At 42.6% G+C, this 20,427-nt stretch overlaps 2 protein-coding genes across 3 annotated transcripts in view; one reads left to right on the top strand and one right to left on the bottom strand.

Annotated features, from left to right (window-relative positions):
- Positions 1 to 1,110: 1,110 nt before the first annotated feature.
- On the bottom strand, positions 1,111 to 7,831 carry DYNLT1 (dynein light chain Tctex-type 1). Its single transcript, XM_075413884.1, has 5 exons — positions 7,747 to 7,831; positions 3,450 to 3,491; positions 2,103 to 2,226; positions 1,822 to 1,899; positions 1,111 to 1,529 (listed from the first exon to the last, which is right to left on the bottom strand). Exons 1-5 carry the CDS (start codon positions 7,771 to 7,773, stop codon positions 1,459 to 1,461), a joined length of 342 nt encoding a protein of 113 aa, XP_075269999.1. The 5' UTR covers positions 7,774 to 7,831; the 3' UTR covers positions 1,111 to 1,458.
- Positions 7,832 to 14,389: 6,558 nt separating this feature from the next.
- SYTL3 (synaptotagmin like 3) overlaps positions 14,390 to 20,427 on the top strand; it is a 30,932-nt gene continuing 24,894 nt past the window's right edge. For both annotated transcript variants that reach the window (XM_075413876.1, XM_075413877.1), the window contains exons 1-2: positions 14,390 to 14,771; positions 16,714 to 16,929. In XM_075413876.1, the coding sequence (XP_075269991.1) occupies positions 14,662 to 14,771; positions 16,714 to 16,929 (326 nt within the window). In that variant the 5' untranslated portion in view covers positions 14,390 to 14,661. The remainder of the gene's footprint in view (positions 14,772 to 16,713; positions 16,930 to 20,427) is intronic.

Consider the following 20,427-nt stretch of genomic DNA (forward strand, 5'->3'; position numbering starts at 1 on the left):
CAGAAATACACAAGCCTTACAGCTAGGTTAGAAGTCTCAAACGTGCCGAGCCCAAACCTGCTCATCAAGACAACTTTTTTGCCCTACTGACAGCAGAAATGGGTAGGAAGGAAGAGAGCTGAAGCCTTGCCCAGCACAGGGATTTCCACAGCCTGCCTGGATGCACTGAGCAGAGTTACCACGAGAGCACCCCCCTGCACTGAGCACTATGGAAAACAAATCCTCTATGGACATTTGATTTTTCAGTATTGCATCTCTCCAGTCAGACAGTTACAACAGACTGTTGTATCAGCAGGCATCTCATTCTAAACAGCTCTGGCTAAGCGCCACGTTCTGAAACCATTTGAGGGGGCTTCCGAAAGACAAGCAAACGCGGGTCACTCGGACCGACGCCAGCCCAGGAATGCTCTCCCGTACTTGCCCTGGCAGTAACTCTTGCAACTTCGCTAGCAGCAAGCTGCTGCTCACAGAAGCAGCACGGCTGTTCACAGAGGTAGTGTGAAACTCACAGCATGCTCCCATTTCTTTAATCAGCTGACAAGGAAAACCTTATCCAAGCCTACGCTGAAAACTTGTTTTACTTGTTATGGCTCTGCAACTTCACGCTAGAAGTCAGGCGACCAGTTCACATGTTATTTAGTCATGTCACCTGGAGGCAGTTTTTCCCCCTTTCAGACAGGATCACGTTTCACCAACTACCAGAACTCACACTCGCTCTCAGCAAAACCAAAGCAGAAGGTAGCAGGTAAGTGCAAGAGCTACTTAAGACATGCAATTGGGTGCAGTAGTGAATGATTACCCGTGTACAGCTTGCTGAGCACTTCTAGAATGTGAAAAACTTCTTATCTGTCTTTGTTCAATAAAGACAGTTATTTCTGTTACCGTTCCGTGCCCTAATACCACACAATCAGATTAAACAGGTCCAAAAAATGCAGCCGTGTTACCTTCTGATTAACATCATCTCATTTTCTTGCAATTTTGTAGTGACTTTGGCAAAATTACGGAAGTGCTTTTTATTCTGGTATGTACCTCAACTACCTTGAAGAGAACTGAACATATTTTTTTTAAATAACAAAAGAGTTAAGTTTAAATGAGTCACACCAATGAATATGAATTTAAATAATTTAATGCTAACCAAGAGTACAAAGTGTGAAAGTCGGTGTCTCATTTATATTGGTCTTAAAAAAGAAATCTATAGAAAGTGTTTACACTGCAGCAGATTTCAGTAATAGCACCTTGAAGAGAAGTTCTTGAAGTGTTAAGACAGCATGGTAACACTGGTACAATACTACGTACAAACATAAACCATGTAACAGCATGTTTTCCCATTTCTACGTTTGAAAAAGGTTACTTAAAAAGTACATTAAGATCAGAAGTTTTTCAGCGTATTCACAGTTTGAGCAGAGATGGAATCAAGTGCTGGAGTAGAAAAGAGAAGGATGAATGATTTCCAGGCAATTAAATTGCAAGTCCAAAGGCACTGACAATACAGTACATAGTCTTATTCTCCCATCTCACAGTGCAGGTTCCTACAAATACAAAAAAGGGTTTCAGAGACAGAAGCAAGTCACGGTGATTAAATGCATGCCCTTATGTGCATGTTTGTAATTGTTTACACTAGGAATCTTAAGAATGAAGCTTTGACAACAGCTAAGTGCTTCATACATAGCGGAGTTAGCATTGCAGCCAAACGGAAAAAATACCAAACTGCATGCTATTACTCCAAAACTATAGTGCTTGGGAAAAAAAGTATACTGCCTAGTCTTAAGGGGACTAGCATGACATCTGCAAGCTGAAAAATCCAACAGTTGTGCTCCTTACCATCACTGGAGTTGTCCCAGAAGCAAGAGCTTGCTGTATGTAGCCCAGCACCATTCTTTTGCATAATCACACAGGTCACTGTTAGTAGAGAATTAATTTATCACTAACATTAATTAACTAACTGCATTTCTGCTTTGCACAGTACATACATACACACATGCCTATATACATGCTTAAGAGTACTTTACAGACATGGTTCTTGCTCAGATCGTCCCCCACCCGCTACCCACGAGTGCACCTGACTGTACCAGCTTTAAGAGAAAAGAGAAAGTTGAGCTCACCAATGTACTTGAAAGGCTTGCCCAGCTTTGTGAGCTGGCTTAGTGTTTGTTCCACCACGCTCGTCGTCCACTGGTTCACCTTGCTGTGCTGGTAGGCATTGCCACCTATCGCACTTTCTATGGCCTGTTGGTGACAAACGCAGAAAATCAGCTGCACTGCTGCCAGTCTACAAGGCACCCATTAAGCCATTCCAACATGGAGCACTAAAGATGAGACCCCACACCCACAGAAAAAATCCTAAATACTGCTTGTCCGTGCTGATTGTTGGAGGTGTTTTCAATTATTAAAAAATGTGCAGGCCAGAGTTTGAACAAGGCATAGGGGAAATTATCATAGATTCCATCCTCTCTTCACTTTGTGATAATTTGATTATTTGTAATTCCTATCCCAATGTCCTGAAGTCAGAGTTATGACAGGGTCTTGCATTCAAACAGTCTTGAAGAGACTGAACAAATGCACACAACAATGGCTCATTCACACACATTGTTCTATGGAAATCAACTTCAGATTTTTCAGCAGAATCATTTTTGGGAAACAAAACCCCAAATCAAAAGACCCGTGTAGTTTCTGGTTACCAATAGAGCAGAAGCCTTCAGCCAAATAATCCGTCTTACTTATGAGGATAGTTTCCCCTTTAAGATACAAATAAAAGTACATTAAAGCTGCATGTTTTTCATTGATACATTTTTTTCCTCATAGAAATTGTTTGAAAAATAACCACAAAATTATTTCAGATTCAGAAGAGACAGGAGCATGTATTAAAGCATGTGTATCCAATTTACAGAGTCTGACCAAAACAGTTGTTTTGCAACATGAAAAAGATTGTACCAGTTTACAAGAGGAATTCTCAATGCAAAAACCAAATCCCTCTGGAAATTTTCTAGACAGGAAATCCATGTTTCTTAGCAACAAGAATAGTTCAGTCATTTCAAACAAACAAGAACTCTTTCTGGAGGAAAAGCATCTCAAAAGAACACAGTAACACGCATATGCAGACAGCACACAAAAAAACCCTATACGTTACTGAACTATAAAATCTATCTCTGTCGGGTTTAACATAAAACATCCTCCTAGAAATTCTAATAGGGATACACTGCAACGAGAGAGGAGCACATGAAATTATTTTAATTATCTTTTCAATTTGTTATACACAATCACAACTAAAGCTAGGTATCATTTCCACTTAAAGTATGTACATTGCTTAAATCAACAATTATCTATACTTTGACAGCAATCTATCTAGAAATCTACTACATATCAGTTATCAGACTTTCTTGAATGCCTTTTAGCACACAGCATACAACACACTACACTTCCACACCAACAAAATGAAAATGTTAGTTTACCTCTTTAATGATGCTACTGACTTCATCGACAACAAAGGAAGTCTACAAAGAAAGTAGAATTTTAAATCATCAGTGGACACATTCTTCAGTTTACAGAGCTCAAGCTTTGTCAAGAACACGCACTAGAAGCTTAATTTATGCTTGTCAGCTTTCTCGCAAGTCAGAAGATACCGAGTCTTCCTTTCTTTGCTCATATGTACTCCGGCTCCCTGAACCCAGTCAAGTTAACATTCTTAGCAAAGTAATGAAAAATAACAGATGAACTAATATTGGCTGGCCTTCTGAGTCAAAGTTTTCAAATTTTAACTTGAAAGTATTTTAAAATAATACATATAGCATTTCTGTACACATATACTCTCATTTCACAAGAAGCATTAATGTCCACAATTCACAGCAGGGCTGCAGAGACAACCTCGGTGTGCAGGCGCAGCTTGCAGTTAAATGAAAGCGACATCTCCAGGGCACTGACGCGGACAAAACATCAATTCACAGCTCCAGGAAAAGCTGTCATGACAATCTCAGCTGGGGATGAGAAGAAAACTGCGCCTTAGAAATCAAAGAGGAAATCTAGCTCGCTGGACTTCGCACCACCTTCAGCCTTCTCTTGGGCTCCGGGGAGCAGAGATTAAGCGTGTAGAATGGGGACAGAGAAGGCCCCAACATTTTACTTAAAACTACAACCCGTTTTCTCGTATGGTTAGCATGTTTCCCCATTTCAGTCTCTCAGCTATCGCTGTCTCCATGTAAGGTGGTTAAAATCAGCCACCACCACTGCTGGGCGCAGCCCCCCACCACCCATAGCCACCCCAACAGCCAGGGAGGTCCAGCAGGCAGGACCCCGCGCAGCCCGCCACCCCGTTTTTACTACAGGTATCTCACAGCCTCACCTCACATACCAGAACAATCAGAGAAAAGAAACTCACATAACAGCAAACAAATTTATTTCAGAAGACTGAATAAGGATTTCATAATTAACCTAATCAGCATATGTCCACTGAATTTTTGCTGGTAGGTCTGTCAGCTTCTCCAGCCGGCAAACACGACTAACAGCAGAATTTGGGTGCACAGGCAGCACGCAGTTACCCCTGCTCAAGAGAATTTCAGCACTATATCCATAAAACCTTTGGTCAGGAGAACACTCTAGTCAGTGGCAACGGCGCGCAACGTTCAGAATGATGCGCGCTGCTGGGTGTTCTCCCTGGGAGAAGAAACGGCACGCCCCGGGAGACGTGCGGGCAAGGCCTCTGCTGTAACCACCCAGAGGCACCAAATTCCTCGCACACTTCAGCATTTTCAAAAGCTTTTACCTGTTGGGGCAAACTGGCTTTTATTTTCAGCTTCTTTACTCTGATACAATTTTAATATATCTCAATTGTTTTCACAATACCGAATTTTACAGGTGCTTACACTGAAGGTGCACCACTGTATTTAAGCAAATGAGAGCTATAATTATCAAAATATCCTTTCCCATAGAGCCCAAGTTAAGAATATGCATGGCAGACATGCTGGCAGACATGAAGCGTGCTGTCAGGCAAGCTGATAAACCATATACGGATTTTTCTTCACAAAGTCTAGAACTCTGCTCTGAAAAGTCTTTGAGTGAGCACAAACACAGCTCACCAATATGCATTTTATCAAATCCAACCCAAGTTCTCAAAGGTATTTAGGTATCTAATCTGTACGGAAACAAGTGGGACAGAGCCATAGATACATTTGAGAATTTGGTTCTAGAGTTGCTGTCACTTCTCAAACCTCTCTCTTTTTTGGGATGAGAACATAGATGGATTTAGATACATGACAAAACAGAACATAGAAAACCATAGAGAAAAATCTTAGAATGGCTTAAAGAACATAATGCCCCGATACTCAGCTTTGTGGTGTGTGTGCTGTAACTGAGTTGCCAAATACACCACCACCATTCCATCCTTTCAGAACACAGTACAAACACTTTTTGTATTAAAAAACGGGGACAGAGAAGGCCCCACCATTTTATTAGACTGAAAACTACTACCCGCTTTTTCCTATGGTTAGTACGTTTTCCCATTTCAGGCCCTCAACTATCACTGGCTCCATGTAAGGTGGTTAAAACAAGCCGCCACCGCTGCCCAGTGATTGGAAAAGGGGAAATATCACCCCCATTTCTAAAAAGGGTAAAAAGGAAGGCAACCACAGGCAGTCAGTCTCACTTCTGTGCCCGGCAAGATCATGGCGCAGATCCTCCTGAAAACTGTGCTACAGCACATGGAACATAAGGAGGTGACTGGTGACAGCCAACATGGCTTCACCAGGGGCAAATCGTGCCTGAAAAATTTGGTGGCCTTCTACGACAGGGTTACTGCATTGGTGGATAAGGGAAAAGCAACTCACACCATCTACCTGGACTTGAGCAAAGCATCTGACACTGTCCCACCCAACATCCTTGTCTCTCTTTTGGATATACATGGATTTGATGGATGGACCACTCAGTGGATAAGGAATCGGCTGGATGGTCACACTTAAAGAGTTGTGGTGAATGGCTCAATGTCCAAGTGGAGACCAGAGACAAGTGGTGTTCCTCAGGGGTTGGTATTGGGACTGGTGCTGTTTAACATCTTTGTTGATGACACAGATGGTGGTGGGATCAAGTGAACCCTCAGCAAGTTTGCTGACAACACCAAGCTGAGTGGTGCAATCAACACGCTGGAGGGAAGGGATGCCATCCAGAGGGACCTTGACAGGCTTGAGAGGTGGGCCTGTACGAACCTCATGAAGTTCAACAAGGCCAAGTGCAAGGTCCTGCACATGGGTCTGGGCAATCCCAAGCACAAATACAGGCTGGGTAGAGAATGGACTGAGAGCAGCCCTGAGGAGAATGACTTGAGGGTGCTGTTGGATGAGAAGCTCTACATGATCTGGCAGTATGCGCTTGCAGCCCAGAAGGCCAACTGTATTCTAGGCTGCATCAAGAGAAGCATGGCCAGCAGGTCGAGGGAGGGGATTCTGCCCCTCTACTCTGCTCTGGTGAGACCCTACCTAGAGTCCCATGTCCAGCTCTGGAGCCCTCAGCACAGGACAGACATGGACCTGTTGGAGCAGGTCCAGAGGCTGCCAAAAAAATGGTCTGAGGGCTGGAGCACCTCTCCTGTGAGGAAAGGCTGAGAGAGTTGGGGCTGTTCAGCCTGGAGAAGAGAAGGCTGCGGGGAGACCTGATTGCAGCCTTTCAATACTTAAAGGGGGCTTATAAGGAAGATGGGGGCAGGCTTTTTAGCAGGGCCTGTAGTGATAGGACAAGGGGTAATGACTTTAGACTGAAAGAGGGGAGATTTAGATTAGATATAAGGAAGAAATTCTTTACTGTGAGGGTGGTGAAACACTGGCACAGGTTGCCCAGAAAAGCTGTGGTTGCCTGCTCCCTGGAAGTGTTCAAGGCCAGGTTGGATGGGGCTTTGAGCAGCCTGGCCTAGGGGAAGATATCCCTGTCCATGGCGGGGTGGGGTGTGTGGAACTATATGATCTATAAGGTCCTTTCCAACTCAAACCATTCTATGATGCTATAAAATAAAGGAGAAAAAATCAGAAGCTTTGTGATTTCTCTGCACTAGCCTTCTGGCACAAGGCAAGCAGACATGATGTTTCCACTACCTTGTTTAAAAGAGCTGTTCCTAAGCAACAAATGTAAACTGCAAAGCAGCATTACTCTTGAGTAATTCTGAAGACATTTTTGAAAACAGCTATTGGAATGATGTTCAAGCATGTTAATTATCAGTTTTTAAAAAACGTCTCTAACGGTGTAAGACAGGCCAGGCCGGGCAATCAGGACAAGGCCTGTGGAACAGCAGCAGCCCGGCACACCTTCGCCCCTCTCGCTGCTTCGCTATTGTCTCACCGAGTCCCAGCGCGGCTGCCGCGGAACGCTGCAGCGAACCGCCGCAGCCCAGGAAACCGCTCCCTCTGCAAGGGCAACACTCGCCGGCGGCCATTTAGCACCATAAAGACAAAGACCCTCGGTTTACCCGACTCTGCACCTCCGCTAACGGGGTGCAAAGGGACAGCTGCCTCCGTGCGCCTGCCGCGCACAGACCGAACTCTTCCCCCCGCACAAGGAGCGGCTTACCCGAGCCTTCCACCGAGCTCACCCGGGCCAGCAGAGCTCCCGCCACCGCCCCACCGTGCCGGCGAGGCCAGACACCACCCGAAAGGCGGAGACGGTGCCGGCCCCCCGGGTAACCAGCTCTCCTCATCCCGCCAGAGGGGCGGCGAGCTCCCGGAGCGGCCCCCGGCCCGCCGGCCCGGCCCCTCTGCAGCCCCGGCCCGTTACCTCCTCCCCCGACTGGAAGTCGTCCATCCTCCCGGCCAGGCCCCTCACGCCGCAACCGACAGCCCCGCACCGCCCCCCGCGCGCCGGCCGCTGCGCGCACTGCGCCTGCGCCCCCCGGCTCCGCGCCCCCACCCGCGCCGGGCCACGGCGCCCGAAGCGCTTGCGCAGTGCTGCCCGCGGGTGCGCCCCGCGCGGACAGGTGGCAGCGCGCCGGTGCACTCGTGAGCGCCCCCCTGCGCTGCCTCTACGCCTGCGCAGTGCGCTCTGCAACGGGGTGGGGTGCCCGGCAAGATGGCGCGGTTTCCATAGCGACAGCGCGGAGGCGCCTGGCCGGGGCCCGGGCCGGGAGACACCGCTGGGCGGGGGGCGGTGGGGCCGGCTGGGGCTGAGGGGGGGGAGGCTGCTTTTGGCGGCTGCGTTTCGCACGCCGGCAGCTCGCCGCCTGTGTGCGGAGCGGTGGGTCCTTCCCTGGGGAGGAGGGTCTGCGTGTCGTGTCTGGAAACAGCTTGAAACGGAGCCCCGAGTGTGTCGTGTACGCCCAGGAACGGAAAAAAGCACGGAAAGGCGTGAAGAATGTGGGTGTTCTCACTGTTCTAAGCAGATCCCGTCAGTTTTAGCAGCCAGAATCTGGGCAGTGAAATTAAAGGGCACGCTTTTCGCCATGTACGGGTTCTGTGTGTGCGCGCGCAGTGCTCGCGGGTTGCCCAGGCCGGTGCCGGTGCCAGCTTCCGAGAGACCCGGAGGATGCCGTTCGAGTCCGGAGCAGCCTGGGTGAAGTGGAGAGGCAGCCAGGGCCTCAGCTGTGGCCCCCACCCCTGCTCCCTCCACTCTAGGCCTGTCTCCGGGGCAGGCCTCAGCTCCATGCTTTGGCCTTGGCTCCAATCCCATGTCTGGCCCTGCCTCAAGCTTCTCCTGAAGATGATGACCCTGACTGGTCACCTCGCCCCTGACCAGTCATCTCTCTTTGGGACGGTGTGGGCACCCCACAGGCAGCACCTGCTCTGCCCGCCCTGCCAGGGTCTGGCTGCTGGGCTTGCCCTTGGCCCCTCTCCTCTGAGCCCTGCGCTCACTGCTCCCACCGAGCAGAAAGCAGGAACCAGAAAAGTGAGGCTGAACGAGTGGTGCTTGTTTAGACAAAAGGACAAAAGGCTGTAACTTGGTTACATTCTTAGTGCGTCTAAAATACTGCAGCAGTTTTTCATGCCCAGGGATGAGAGGGAAAAATACAGTGGGAGAAAAGTGTGACAATTAAGGCTTCCGTTAAATACTAGGGGGAAAGCTGGCAGGAAGGCTGACGTTCCTCAGCCTGGCTTTGTGATACTGGATATTTGTCGCCGTGGGTAGTTAACAATCCTCAGGTTATCTCTGGCCTTTCATTTACCTAAAGTTTTGTCTGAAACAAAGGCCCAAATCATCCAAATATTCTTTGCTGGGCTTAGCTCTGTGCCCCACTAACAATTGCTTTCCCTTCAGTGATACAGCTGAAGAAGGTGATTAAACTTGACATACGCAGGTGGAAGTGTTTGAACCTATTTAACTTAAGGAAGTTATAAAATTGCAGGCTTCATTCTATTCACATGGCATTATTTTTGCTGTGTGGATAGAACTGCAGTGCTTTGTTTAATTTTAACAAAAAAGAATGTTTCTTAAAACACTCAAAACGCTAAGGAGGTCTTCTGCATTGTACATATGGTTTACCTGGTAGAGCCAGGAACAGGAGAGGAGATCAACCTGCAAGAACAGCCTCTCTTCCACACTGAAATAATTTGGATGTAATTTTGAACTTCATTACTGACGTTTGGTTCTGTAACAGACTGAATTGGGATATCCAGTGCAAATAATATTTTAATTTTTAATCATTATCTGAGATCAGATTTCCAGTTGTAAGGTAAAATAATTTTCTTCTTTTCACAGATGCATAAAAAATGAATTATTTTGAACTTTTATCTGTGCTAATTGATTTGTCATTTAGACCTGAATAGAAAACTATTTTGTTTCCAGGAAATAACTGTTTACGATACAAGCAGAGTTTTCTGTGCGAGTCCTGGGGACGTTGAGGTTAGTAGTATTTTCACATCTGTAATGTAGAACTCAAAGCCACTGGTCTTCCTGTGTGTGGCTTGAAGACAGCGTATTTTGACAGTATCAGTCAGCTTTTATAGTCTCTTGTGTTTGGTCTCCTTTTAATGTTAGAAAAATGAATAAATTCTCTTTGATAGCTAGTTTCTGTTGTTGGTAACAAAACCAGAGACTTGACAAAAGCTCATGTAACGCTAGGGCTCTTGTCAGAGTGCGTTTGCTTTTAGCTGTTTTGGGGATGCTCCTCTGTACATACATCAGTTTAATTTTGGTGCCCAAAGGAAGGAAGGGGGGTGGAGAACAGCCACCAGTTTTCTTGAAGGAAAGATAAAAAAAATAGTAAGAGTGCTATTCATCTCTTAAAAGCAGTTTACTTCCACGCATCTTTCTTTGATGGCTGCTGAAAAGGTAAGGACAGCTTTTTAATGTGTTCTATACGGCATTGCACAGGGGGATGAATTCTACTTACTGAAATGGTGTTTTTTGGACTGCAAAGTTTTCATGGAAAGGCCACAACTGGAACCTAAAAAAGTTTTTGGTTTTTTTGTTGTTTTTTTTTTTTTTTTTCTTAAGGTTGTCAGGTTGGAGATTATTAAAATCACAGGACATAACTTTGGTAAAACATTATCAAAGAAGTTGTAAGTACTTTGTATGTGTTTATGCAAGGATGTGAAGATTAAACTGTTGCAGCCAGGTAGTATAAAATAACACTTGCAATTTTCTTAACTAAGTTAATGTGATTGGCCTCTGCAGAATAGAAAATTGCTATAAGTTCCAGGAGCTATTGTGATTATTTTTATTCTGAACCTCCTGAATCTGTCCCTTAGCTCCTGATGTCGTACATCCATCTTCTGGATTAACGGTGAAGTAATCCAATTATCTCAAATCAATGAAGGCTGTGACTTTGGAAGATGAGTTTGTTTATTCTTATTTAATTGTCATTATGTTGCTAGTGCTTAAGGATCTGAAAGGAGATTACATACAAAATTGCTTTGAGAAGAAGTAGCTTGCTAAGTCAGGCATTTCTAAGTGTAAAATCTTACAAGAGTGCTTCCTTTGGCAAACTTAGTCTTGTCCTAGGTAGGCTTTTTGACTGATACTCAGTTACAGAAGTACATGCTGTTTTAGCCTGATATAAAAGAAAAAAGTGTGGTCTTCTGAGACTGCACTGTGTGCGTGCATGCCTCCCGCTCGTAAGATGTGACCACACTGGTCATCCCATCTCCTTTACAATGGCTTTGAGACTTCGCATGATAGTTTCAGAAAGCTACTGATCTATCTGCAAGGTGCCTGACACTGGATTATTTTGAATACATAATTTAAAATAATGTTTGAACAAAATATATAAGCTTTGTGCTCAAAAGGGAGAATTGTCACAGTATTTACTAAAGAGGTTGCTGTTGCTTTTGGTTTTACACGAAAGATGCTTGGCTTTGAGGTTCTGCGTCCATGTAAAACAGCTAGCTGACTGGATTCAATGGGTAAACATGAAAGGAGGGCATCTGTGAAAGTTTTTAAAATTGTTTTTTGCTGTCAAGGAGGGTTATTACTGAAAACACCACTTTTTATTACTGACAAAAAAACTAATGTAATGCAGACAGCTTCAGTGTTAAGAAAGCTCTTCTTTTACAGTGGTATAGAGCTTTTCAGTCCAATTTGAACACCTCTGTGAAATGATTACGAGTTCAAGTCTGTTGTGGGGCACAAGGATTATCTCCAATTTTGGGGGATATAGTACTTCATTTAGTCTTAAAGCTAGCTCATCGTTAAGCTAGATTTTGAATTATCTTTGAATGTGCAAGAAAAATTGACAAGAACACTACCATTGTCTGAGCTTGAATCTTCATGAAGATAAAAAAAAAAAAAACACCATAGGAATGCCCAGGTGCAATATTGATAGAGCTGCAGGCTACATGATGGATTTTAAGCTGTATTCTGTGTAGCACGTGATGCTCTTGCCCAGTGGTGAGAGAGTCCGGGAGGCTTTTTGTCTCTCTGCGTAGTGCAGATACTGTAGGATGTAGGGCGCCTGGCACTTTGCTCTGCAGTGAGTTTGCTCTGTTGTTTGGTGCCAGAAGCTGATGTTAATCTTTCCATCCTAGTCTCTGTTGGCAAGACTACTGCTGGCATTAGATTCAGAGCTTATGATTTGTCACTGTGAACAGGATATGAAATGTAGTAATAGACTAACTGGTTTTGATGGTGGTGTTTGCAGTATCACTGGCGGGCTGAGGTTGAATGCTCTTCTGAAGAATCCTGCCTTGGCTAGTGCAGAACCGGTGTCTCCCTGTCAGAATGGCTGCGAGCAAGACAAAGTGGAAACAAGGGGAGGCTCCAAGCTGTTCCTTCCCTCACACTGTTTAAATTTGTGCAAGCTTGAATAGCTGAAAACATAGTTTTTAAAAGATTTATATGCATCTCTAAATAAGATTCTGTATGCCCCCTGTATTTTTCACACACTAAGACGTCCTTTGAAACCCATTTCCCAAAACAGGCTTGAAATATGGAAAACTTTGTGCTCTTCTGTGAAGAATGGAGGTAGTTCTTTTTTAAAGAATTTGAATAAGATATCAAATAGCAACTACTTCTGTGCTTGCTTAACTGCAGATGTTGCTCTTAGTAACTGTTTTACAGTGGCACGTTCTTAATAGCTCTGCAAGATGTTCATGGATTTTCTTTAAGATCACTAGAGCTGTTTTATTGGATCCACATAATAATGACTATCATGAATTTGCTAGCTTTTACTAATGCTTCAGCAGGATTTTCTGATGACGTTGTAGATGTACCAGCCTTTGGAAATCCTAGGATTTTATAGAAAATTAAATTTACGCTGTAATGGGTGTTTTGGTATCCTGTATAATGCAGAAGTCCCCAAGTTTGTACTGACTCCTCTTTCAGATTGTATTTACTTAAATGGAGTTGAAGGCTCTACACCTGCTTATGAATCCTGGGACGTGTTCTTGAGGTAAAAGATGAAAGCAGGTGAAGGATGCAGGGGCCTTTGTAAATGACATATATTGTCCTTAAAAAATGCTCAGGCTTTTTATGTTTCAGCTGAGTAATTTCCTGTGAAACTGCAGTTAGTAAGGAAATAAAATATGATTGTGCCTATCTCTGTCTCTTTTGTTTCCACAGGAAACCAATCTTTTTTTTTTTTTCTTTGTTAACACTGCTTCTGGTGTCTGTTGAAGGGTTTTGTGAAAAAATGTAGAAGAATGGAATGCATAATGTTTATAGATGCAAATTATCACCTCCTGCTTTTTTTTGTGTGTGAAATGAAGTGACTTAATTGGGGCAAGCTGTATGTAAAGAAAGTAATTCCCTGCACCAACAAAAATACGTGGTCACTATGTATCTGAAGTTTTGCCATTTCAGTTTTTTTTTGAAACTTAAAACTCACAGTATTTTAAAGTAATGATCCAGCAATGCAGACAATTGGCCAGATTCTCAGCTGAGGTCCATCAGTAAAGCATCAGTAACTGGTTTGGGAATGCTTTACCCTTCTGTCCTAGTGCCTGACTGTATGCATTCAGATTAAGTTTGAAACACTTAACCGGTTTTCATACACACATCTTTAATATATGGTGTACCATAAGTGGAACTGTCCTACAGTTCTTGTAATACACACTAGACAGTAGTATTCAAACTGAATATGGTATGTAAGCTGAATTAGATTGAATAATCATTTTCTTTCCCTACTTTTCTGCAAAGTATATTAAAATTATTTTCTATTTTAGTGGGAGTTTTACAAAAGTGAAGGTCACAGAATATATCCAAAATACAGTTGTGATTCTGTTTTAATTTTATACTTCTCATGTGTTTGTACATTAACATCAGTTTGAGGCCAAAGTTGTTAGTGCACTGAGATGGAAGTAATATACATCTTATCTCTTTAGTGTTTACGTGTGTTAACAAAGATAATAGCATTAATGGCTATTAAACTGTTTATCTAGACTTAACAGACATAGGTAATTGATAGAAATGACTCTTGGAGGGTGTCTTTCCTGCTTTCCTCTTAGGCTTGTAATGTTTTTTCTTTTCACTAAGATGAGATTAGAAATGGGCATTTTTGTCTCAACCAGCATGACTTTTCCAGTCATGGGACTTGTAGGCCTGTGTTCAAAACTAACTTAAGTTTCTTTATTGGTTGTTTTATGCTGACTGTACAAAAAATGTGAAGGTACATGGCTGAGTGTTAATGGACAATATGGTGAGACTGTTTGAAGAATGGGACTGTCCTAAATCCTCACCTAGATCTGAATTAGTGCATGAAAGGTCGGAGTACAGCAAAATGTGGTCTTTACATACTATTTGAAATGTCTTGAAAAGGTGAGGAGAAGAGATAGTAACATGTACTCTTTTTTCCCTAGGCCCGGAAATCCCAAATCTACAAGACCAAATAAAACAAAACAAAACCATTCCTCCTATTCCTCACTGTGTCTTGGTGAATTGTCCCTCCATCTGATGACAGTTAAAGCCCTGTCTGGGGCCTTGCTGCAAGCTCTTATCCCTTTTGTAACCACTCTCAGCAAAAAAAAAGAAAAAGAAAAGAACAAGAAGTTCTTTCATGTGAAAAAGACAAGACTGCTGTGACCTTGCTAACTGTTCATATTCTCTAGGCAGCAGAGATACTTAAATGATGACTTGTGTGAGGACAGGCATGGTTATTCTTCGCTTCAAGGGTATGACACAGTGAAACGTATCACCAATCAAGTGAGAGCACAGGCGCTTAGTAAACGCTCAGGCCACGTTATAATCTATAAAGTAGTATCCATCATTTTGGATGTAGTGGAACCATAGGACAGGAGTCTACAAAATAAGTGAAGTTTGGCAAAAATGGCCTGTGAATTTGATTTAAACTTCCTTAAGGAATTGGAACGAGAGGCTGTTCTGGAAGTCCTGTACCGTGACCAGATGGTGAGAAAAACAGAGGAGGAAAGAATAAGGTATCTGCCGTTCGCCTATTCCTATATTTCTGTTCCTTTTTTCTCAGAAGTACTCATCTTCCTCTTTGCTGTCCTTACAATTGTATTCCTTTCTTATACTTCTTGTTAGCTAATGCCTTTTTATTCTTTGGGAAAGCAAAGGGCTGTCTAGAGCCTCTTGGATTTACTATTGCTATTGACTACTGTACAGTAAAGATGAGCAAATACTGTTCGGTGAATAATCTACTTGATGAATTTTACTTCTAGCCTTCATAGAAAGTTCAGTTGCTGCCTGTATTTTTCCAATGAAGGCTTTATGGCATTCTCATGATGTTCCTATGTATGCCATTATGGTCCTGGTAACACAGAACATGCTCAGATCTTTGGCTGGTTTATTTAACTTGTGTTGTGCCAGAGTTAAGAATCACTGGATACCTGCTCATTGTGCTGGCTCTCTCATCACTGTTCCTTCTCGCATACAGCAGGTAGCAAGCGCACCGCTCTGTCTCAGAGGTTGTTGCTACTGTTGGTAGGTGTCATTGGTTAGGAAAAGGATTCTATGTAATTATTTCACACTATGTGAGTATCTCAGTTGTGAAGGATAAGGGATAATCCTCCAAAATTTTATTTGCTTTATATCAGGGCTAGAACAAGGATTTCTTTGCAGCTTGTACCCTGCTTTGTCATGTTGGCATCCCCATATAAAACAGGGTATTTTTGCTGCCAAGTTAGAAATTTTTAGTCTCTTAAATGTAGAAACTTAAATTTTGTTTACAGCAAACATTTATGTAAGTATTACTGGACATATTAAATGATTGTGAAAAGTAAGTAAAGGTTATAAACAAAGTCCGAACTGGTTAGAAAACCCCTGACAACTGTTGATGGTGTAACTAACAAAAACATAGGTCTGGATTATTGATATGCATAATGGAAGCAATGTTAATGAAAAAGGGAGGGTTTGATATTTTGGTCTGATGTGTTTTGTAGTTCACTTTCAGATGATGCATTTTTTATGATAATTTTTACTTGACAGAAGATTAGATTCTTGGATAAATATTATTAAAAAGATAATCAAACGAAAGGGAGCACCATGTCAGATTTGGGCTAGAAGGGACCTTCTAGACCATCGAGTTCCAGCCCCGCTGCCGTGGGCAGGGACACCTTCCACTAGACCAGGCTGCTCAAAGTCCCCTCCAACCTGGCCTTGAACGCTTCCAGGGAACAGGCAACCACAGCTCCTCTGGGCAACCTGTGCCAGTGCCTCACCACCCTCACAGTAAAGAATATCTCTCTTGTATCTAAGCTAAATCTCCCCTCTTTCAGTCTAAAGTCATTACCCCTTGTCCTATTGCTACAGTCCCTGCTAAAAAGCCTGCCTCCATCTTCGTTACAAGCCGCCTTTAAGTACTGAAAGGCTGCAATAAGGTCTCCCCGCAGCCTTCTCTTCTCCAGGCTGAACAGCCCAAATTCTCTCAGCCTTTCCTCACAGGAGAGGTGCTCCAGCACTCTGATCATTTTTGTGGCCCTCCTCTGGACCTGCTCCAACAGGTCCATGTCTGTCCTGTGCTGAGGGCTCCAGAGCTGGACATGGGACTCCGGGTGGGGTCTCAATTTATTTTAATTTAGTCTCGGTTTTTGTATGTGAGTACAAAATCACTTGCATACACAATTTCTGTGCCTTGCCCTGAGCATGCATAGCCTATACCAACAGAACCTCAGTTATACTGGACTATTGCTCTGTTTGTATGCACAGATGTGGTTGGATATACAGTCACAGTGCAAAAACTCTGTGTGCGGACACCTTCAAACAGTGCTCAGCTGAGGTCAAACTTCAGGGCATGTCTCCCACGAGTAATTATATTGCACAACCAGGGTATAAGCTTGTGACTTACATGGGTTTTGTACTCTATTTTTTTTAAACTTTTGTTTGTTTGTTTGTTTTTTGTTTTACCTTTGGGATTAGGAAACTGAAACTGCAGCTGCAGCAGCTTCGGTGGAAAGGGGCAAGAAATGTAAGCCATGAATACCAGGAGAGATGTTGCGCTCGCTGTCAGAAGTCGCTTGGGTTATTGATGAACAGAGGTGCAGTATGCAATGGGTGCAGTCATCGAGTGTGCTCTGAATGCCGTGTCTGCCTGAATCCCTGCCTTTGGACATGCACTGTTTGTTATGCTCTTGGGTAAGAAATTTTACTGGTTTGGGTAAGTGCTGGTTTACACTGGTTATCCAGTGGCTGCACACTCATGTATATCTGTTGCTTTACACAATTAATGAAACAAAGCCTCTGGTGGAATGAAAATGTTGAATGAAGTCCTGATAGCAATGAAATTGATGGGAATTTTGCGTTATATTTCATGTAGTCAGGATTTCCCTTCCTGTGTTTAGCAAAATGCATCCTTAAGGTACGTCAGAGGTGGTGTGGCAAAGGTGATAACAGCAAAGCATATGAACAGTCATTAGTTTCTGAACTTTAGACAGAACTTCCCCTGACTCAGTACTGAACCAGTTCATCATAACAAGTTGCTGAAGGTGCTCTGTTTTGGTGTAGTATAGCCAATTTCTTGACAATTTCCTAATCGTGATTTTTTTTTTTTGCCTCGTACTACAGAAGGGAGGAACCTAGATTGATGAATAATTTGGAGTCATGTTTTATATAAATTAGCAAAAAGCATTAATAACATTATCAGGAATTGTTTAAATGTGGTCAGAAATCCAAATTTGTTTACTTTTAGTTGTTTTTTCTTTTACTGTGTCACCTTAGTTTTGTTTTCCAGGAAACAAACTTTCTTTTACTGTATTGGTACAATTTTTATATCAAAATACTCCATCATAGTCCCTCATATTCATCAGAACTTTTCTAAACCAAATGGTTTAGCTATACTTCCATCTTTGATGAAAAATAATACTATGTAGGCAAAGAAAGATAGTTTTGAAAATGAATCAACAGCTGTGCTGGACAATATATATCCCTGTACAAAGAGTGAGGATTTGGAGGAAATTTTACTTTATGCCAACACAAGATTGATGCACCACTTCATTCCCTCTTAAGATGCCAAAAAGAGATTTAAATAGTGCCTGTGAAATGTAAGGCAAGGTATTGGTCTTAAGCTAAATGAATTTTTACTACTAGTTGGAAGTAATTTTCTATAGTTTAGAAGAGACTATAAACTATCATTAAAAAGGTGTTTTCTGAATCCTCATTTTATGTTGGAATTTATACAAAAGATAGGCAGTTTAGCTCCATCTCTATTTGACATGAAGCAGTTACTGAATTTTGATGCATATATTTCACTGTCTATGCCTCACACTGTAACCACTAAAAGGAAAGGCTAAAAAGTTAACTTTCCATATCCTCCTCTAGATATGTCCGTCCGCTTCCTCTTCTTTTAAATTGGTTTTCAGTTATCTGGTAGCCACAGTGGAAATCCCCTCTAGAGACTAACTAGTTGTTAAGCTGCCTTGTAGAGTGCTGCATACCCTCAATTATTTCATAAGCTTGTCCAGATATTTGATGGTAAAACCAGGAAAATATTATTTAAATGAATTAAATCACATTTTCACTTTTTCTTGAGGAAAATACTCTTTTTTGTCTTGCTGATATAGAGGAATTCTTCAGCTCTCATTGAAATTCTCTGTAAAGCAAAGAGGCAGCACATTTGATCTTGCTTAGCTGCCATGCAGAGTCCATTAAAATCAGTTGCACTTCTTCCATTGCCTTCAGTGAACTTTAAATCAAGGTTGCAAATCTCAAGAAGGGTTTGGAGGGCAGCAGTGTCATAAATGATATGCAGTGCCTTTTGTTTACCCTGGTGAGGGAAAAATAGGGTGACTAAGAAAAGTAAGAGCAGATTTTTGAGTCCTGAGCAACTGTAATTTTGAGTCTTGGTTACCACTAGATTTCATGTTCCTGAAAAAAACATTATCCGCAGCAGCACTACTGAGATTCTCTCCTAGACACTAGGGTCGTGTTTGTAATGAGCATACTTTACCACCTCAGTGGAAGAGCGTGCAGGGATAGGTGAATGTTCATTGTTTACAAAATAAGAAATTGAAGAAGTCTTGTGGACTGACGAAGTTTGTATCTTTCACCTAGAAGAGGCAGCTCTTATGTGAGTGGAGTTGGTATAGTGTGTTTTTTTAAGAAATCCTGTCTTCTAGGAGTCTAGAAAGACATTTGCTTTGAAGGAGGTTAGTCCATTTTACCTGACAAAGATAGTTCTTTATCAACTTCATTGTCACGCTTTTAGTCATACTTTAACTTAATACACTCTCTAGCCTAAAAAAAACCCAGAAAAAAAAAAAATAAAAAGAAACAAAAGGAAAAAAAAACCCCAGGGTATTTCCAGATCTGTTTTCGTCCTGTGAGTGGTCTAATAGTCACATGAGCCTGTGCAGGACCGGAGATTAAACTCTGGGAAGATAACCATGGGTAGTGGGAAGAATGTAAAGGGGAGGCTGGAGATGGGAATCAAGGTGCTACCAATGCAGAGCCCTTGAAGTTCTAGTGCAGCAGAGAATTCAGACATTTATTAGTTAATAGAACTCCATCCAAAGTAAATAAATGTCCTATCTCAAAGTTATTTTAACCTAATTTTCAAATTCATCTGTGTTCAGTTATGCACAAGGATCTATGGTTAAGCATGTAAAAAAATGACAGCATCTACACAGGTAGTGGATTTTTATTAATATTCTGCATTGCTACTTACAAAGGTATATTTTAAATGCCTAAAATGCCTTAAAATCAAGACACAGAAAGAACAAATAGCATCTTACCTGTAGTTTATCTATTTTAACATAGACATGGCGAGGTGTGAAATGGCAGACCCAGGGGCTTTTGTTGCCTGACCTTTGGTACATGTCAGTATAGCCCTAGTGTTTGGAGATTTTGCTTTCTTAAGGAGGCAAGCCCTACATGAATTTACTGTCTGAATGCTGTTGTCAATTTCAAGCAAGTTTGTCAGAGGGAATAATAATAGGTTAATTTTGTAGGAGGAAAATGAACTATGGTGTAGAGAAGAAAGTTTAGCAGTGCCTGCACTGAGGAAATTTTTGCAGTGGGACGTCATCGTATAATAAGCATCAGAAAATCCACAAGCAACAGAAATATTATATGTGCCCTAAAAATTAGTAAGAGATTTAGAGAATTTGGAACCTGAAGACTCCAGAGAAACCTCTCCTCAGTTAAAGATTTTTTTTTTACCTCTTTAATAATAGATGAGTTCAGATTGCAGACCTCAGCTAATTCAGTTGGAGACAGCAAAATGCAAGAGTCAAATCTGCTGAAAATCTGCTTTTGACAGAGCTGTTTAGTCTGATACCATTTTATACTTGTTAATCATTACTTTTCTCATCCTGTGACCCTGGTGCCTGCATATGACATGGACATCATTGAGGTTAGCCTCCACAAGATGGAGAGAGATGGGCCATGAAGCCATCACGCCATCAGGACTGTGGAGCTCAGTGCTCCCCGGTAGCCATCCCGAGTTCTGCTTGGGAGCATAGTCTTTATCATTGACTTTTTCTGCTCCTCAGGCTAGGCTGCAGGTGTAAGCAGTGGTGTCAGCACAAGTGCCTGGGGCTCTTATGAGATTTGGTTATACAGACTGGAGTGGACCCAGGACTCCTGACTTCAGAGCAATGCCTATAGCAGTATGTATTGCCCATTTCCATGGGTAGT

This window comes from Opisthocomus hoazin, chromosome 2, assembly GCF_030867145.1.
Source record: "Opisthocomus hoazin isolate bOpiHoa1 chromosome 2, bOpiHoa1.hap1, whole genome shotgun sequence".
Classification (NCBI taxonomy): Eukaryota; Metazoa; Chordata; class Aves; order Opisthocomiformes; family Opisthocomidae; genus Opisthocomus; species Opisthocomus hoazin.

Bases quoted from the DNA above. Each gene is read 5' to 3' on its own strand.
- DYNLT1 (XM_075413884.1), bottom strand. From the start codon at position 7,773: ATGGACGACTTCCAGTCGGGGGAGGAG. The intron at 2,227-3,449 runs GTAAACTAACAT...TGTCACCAACAG, and splicing joins TCAGTAGCATCATTAAAGAG to GCCATAGAAAGTGCGATAGG. The intron at 1,900-2,102 runs GTGAGCTCAACT...CTCTACTAACAG, and splicing joins CAAGCCTTTCAAGTACATTG to TGACCTGTGTGATTATGCAA.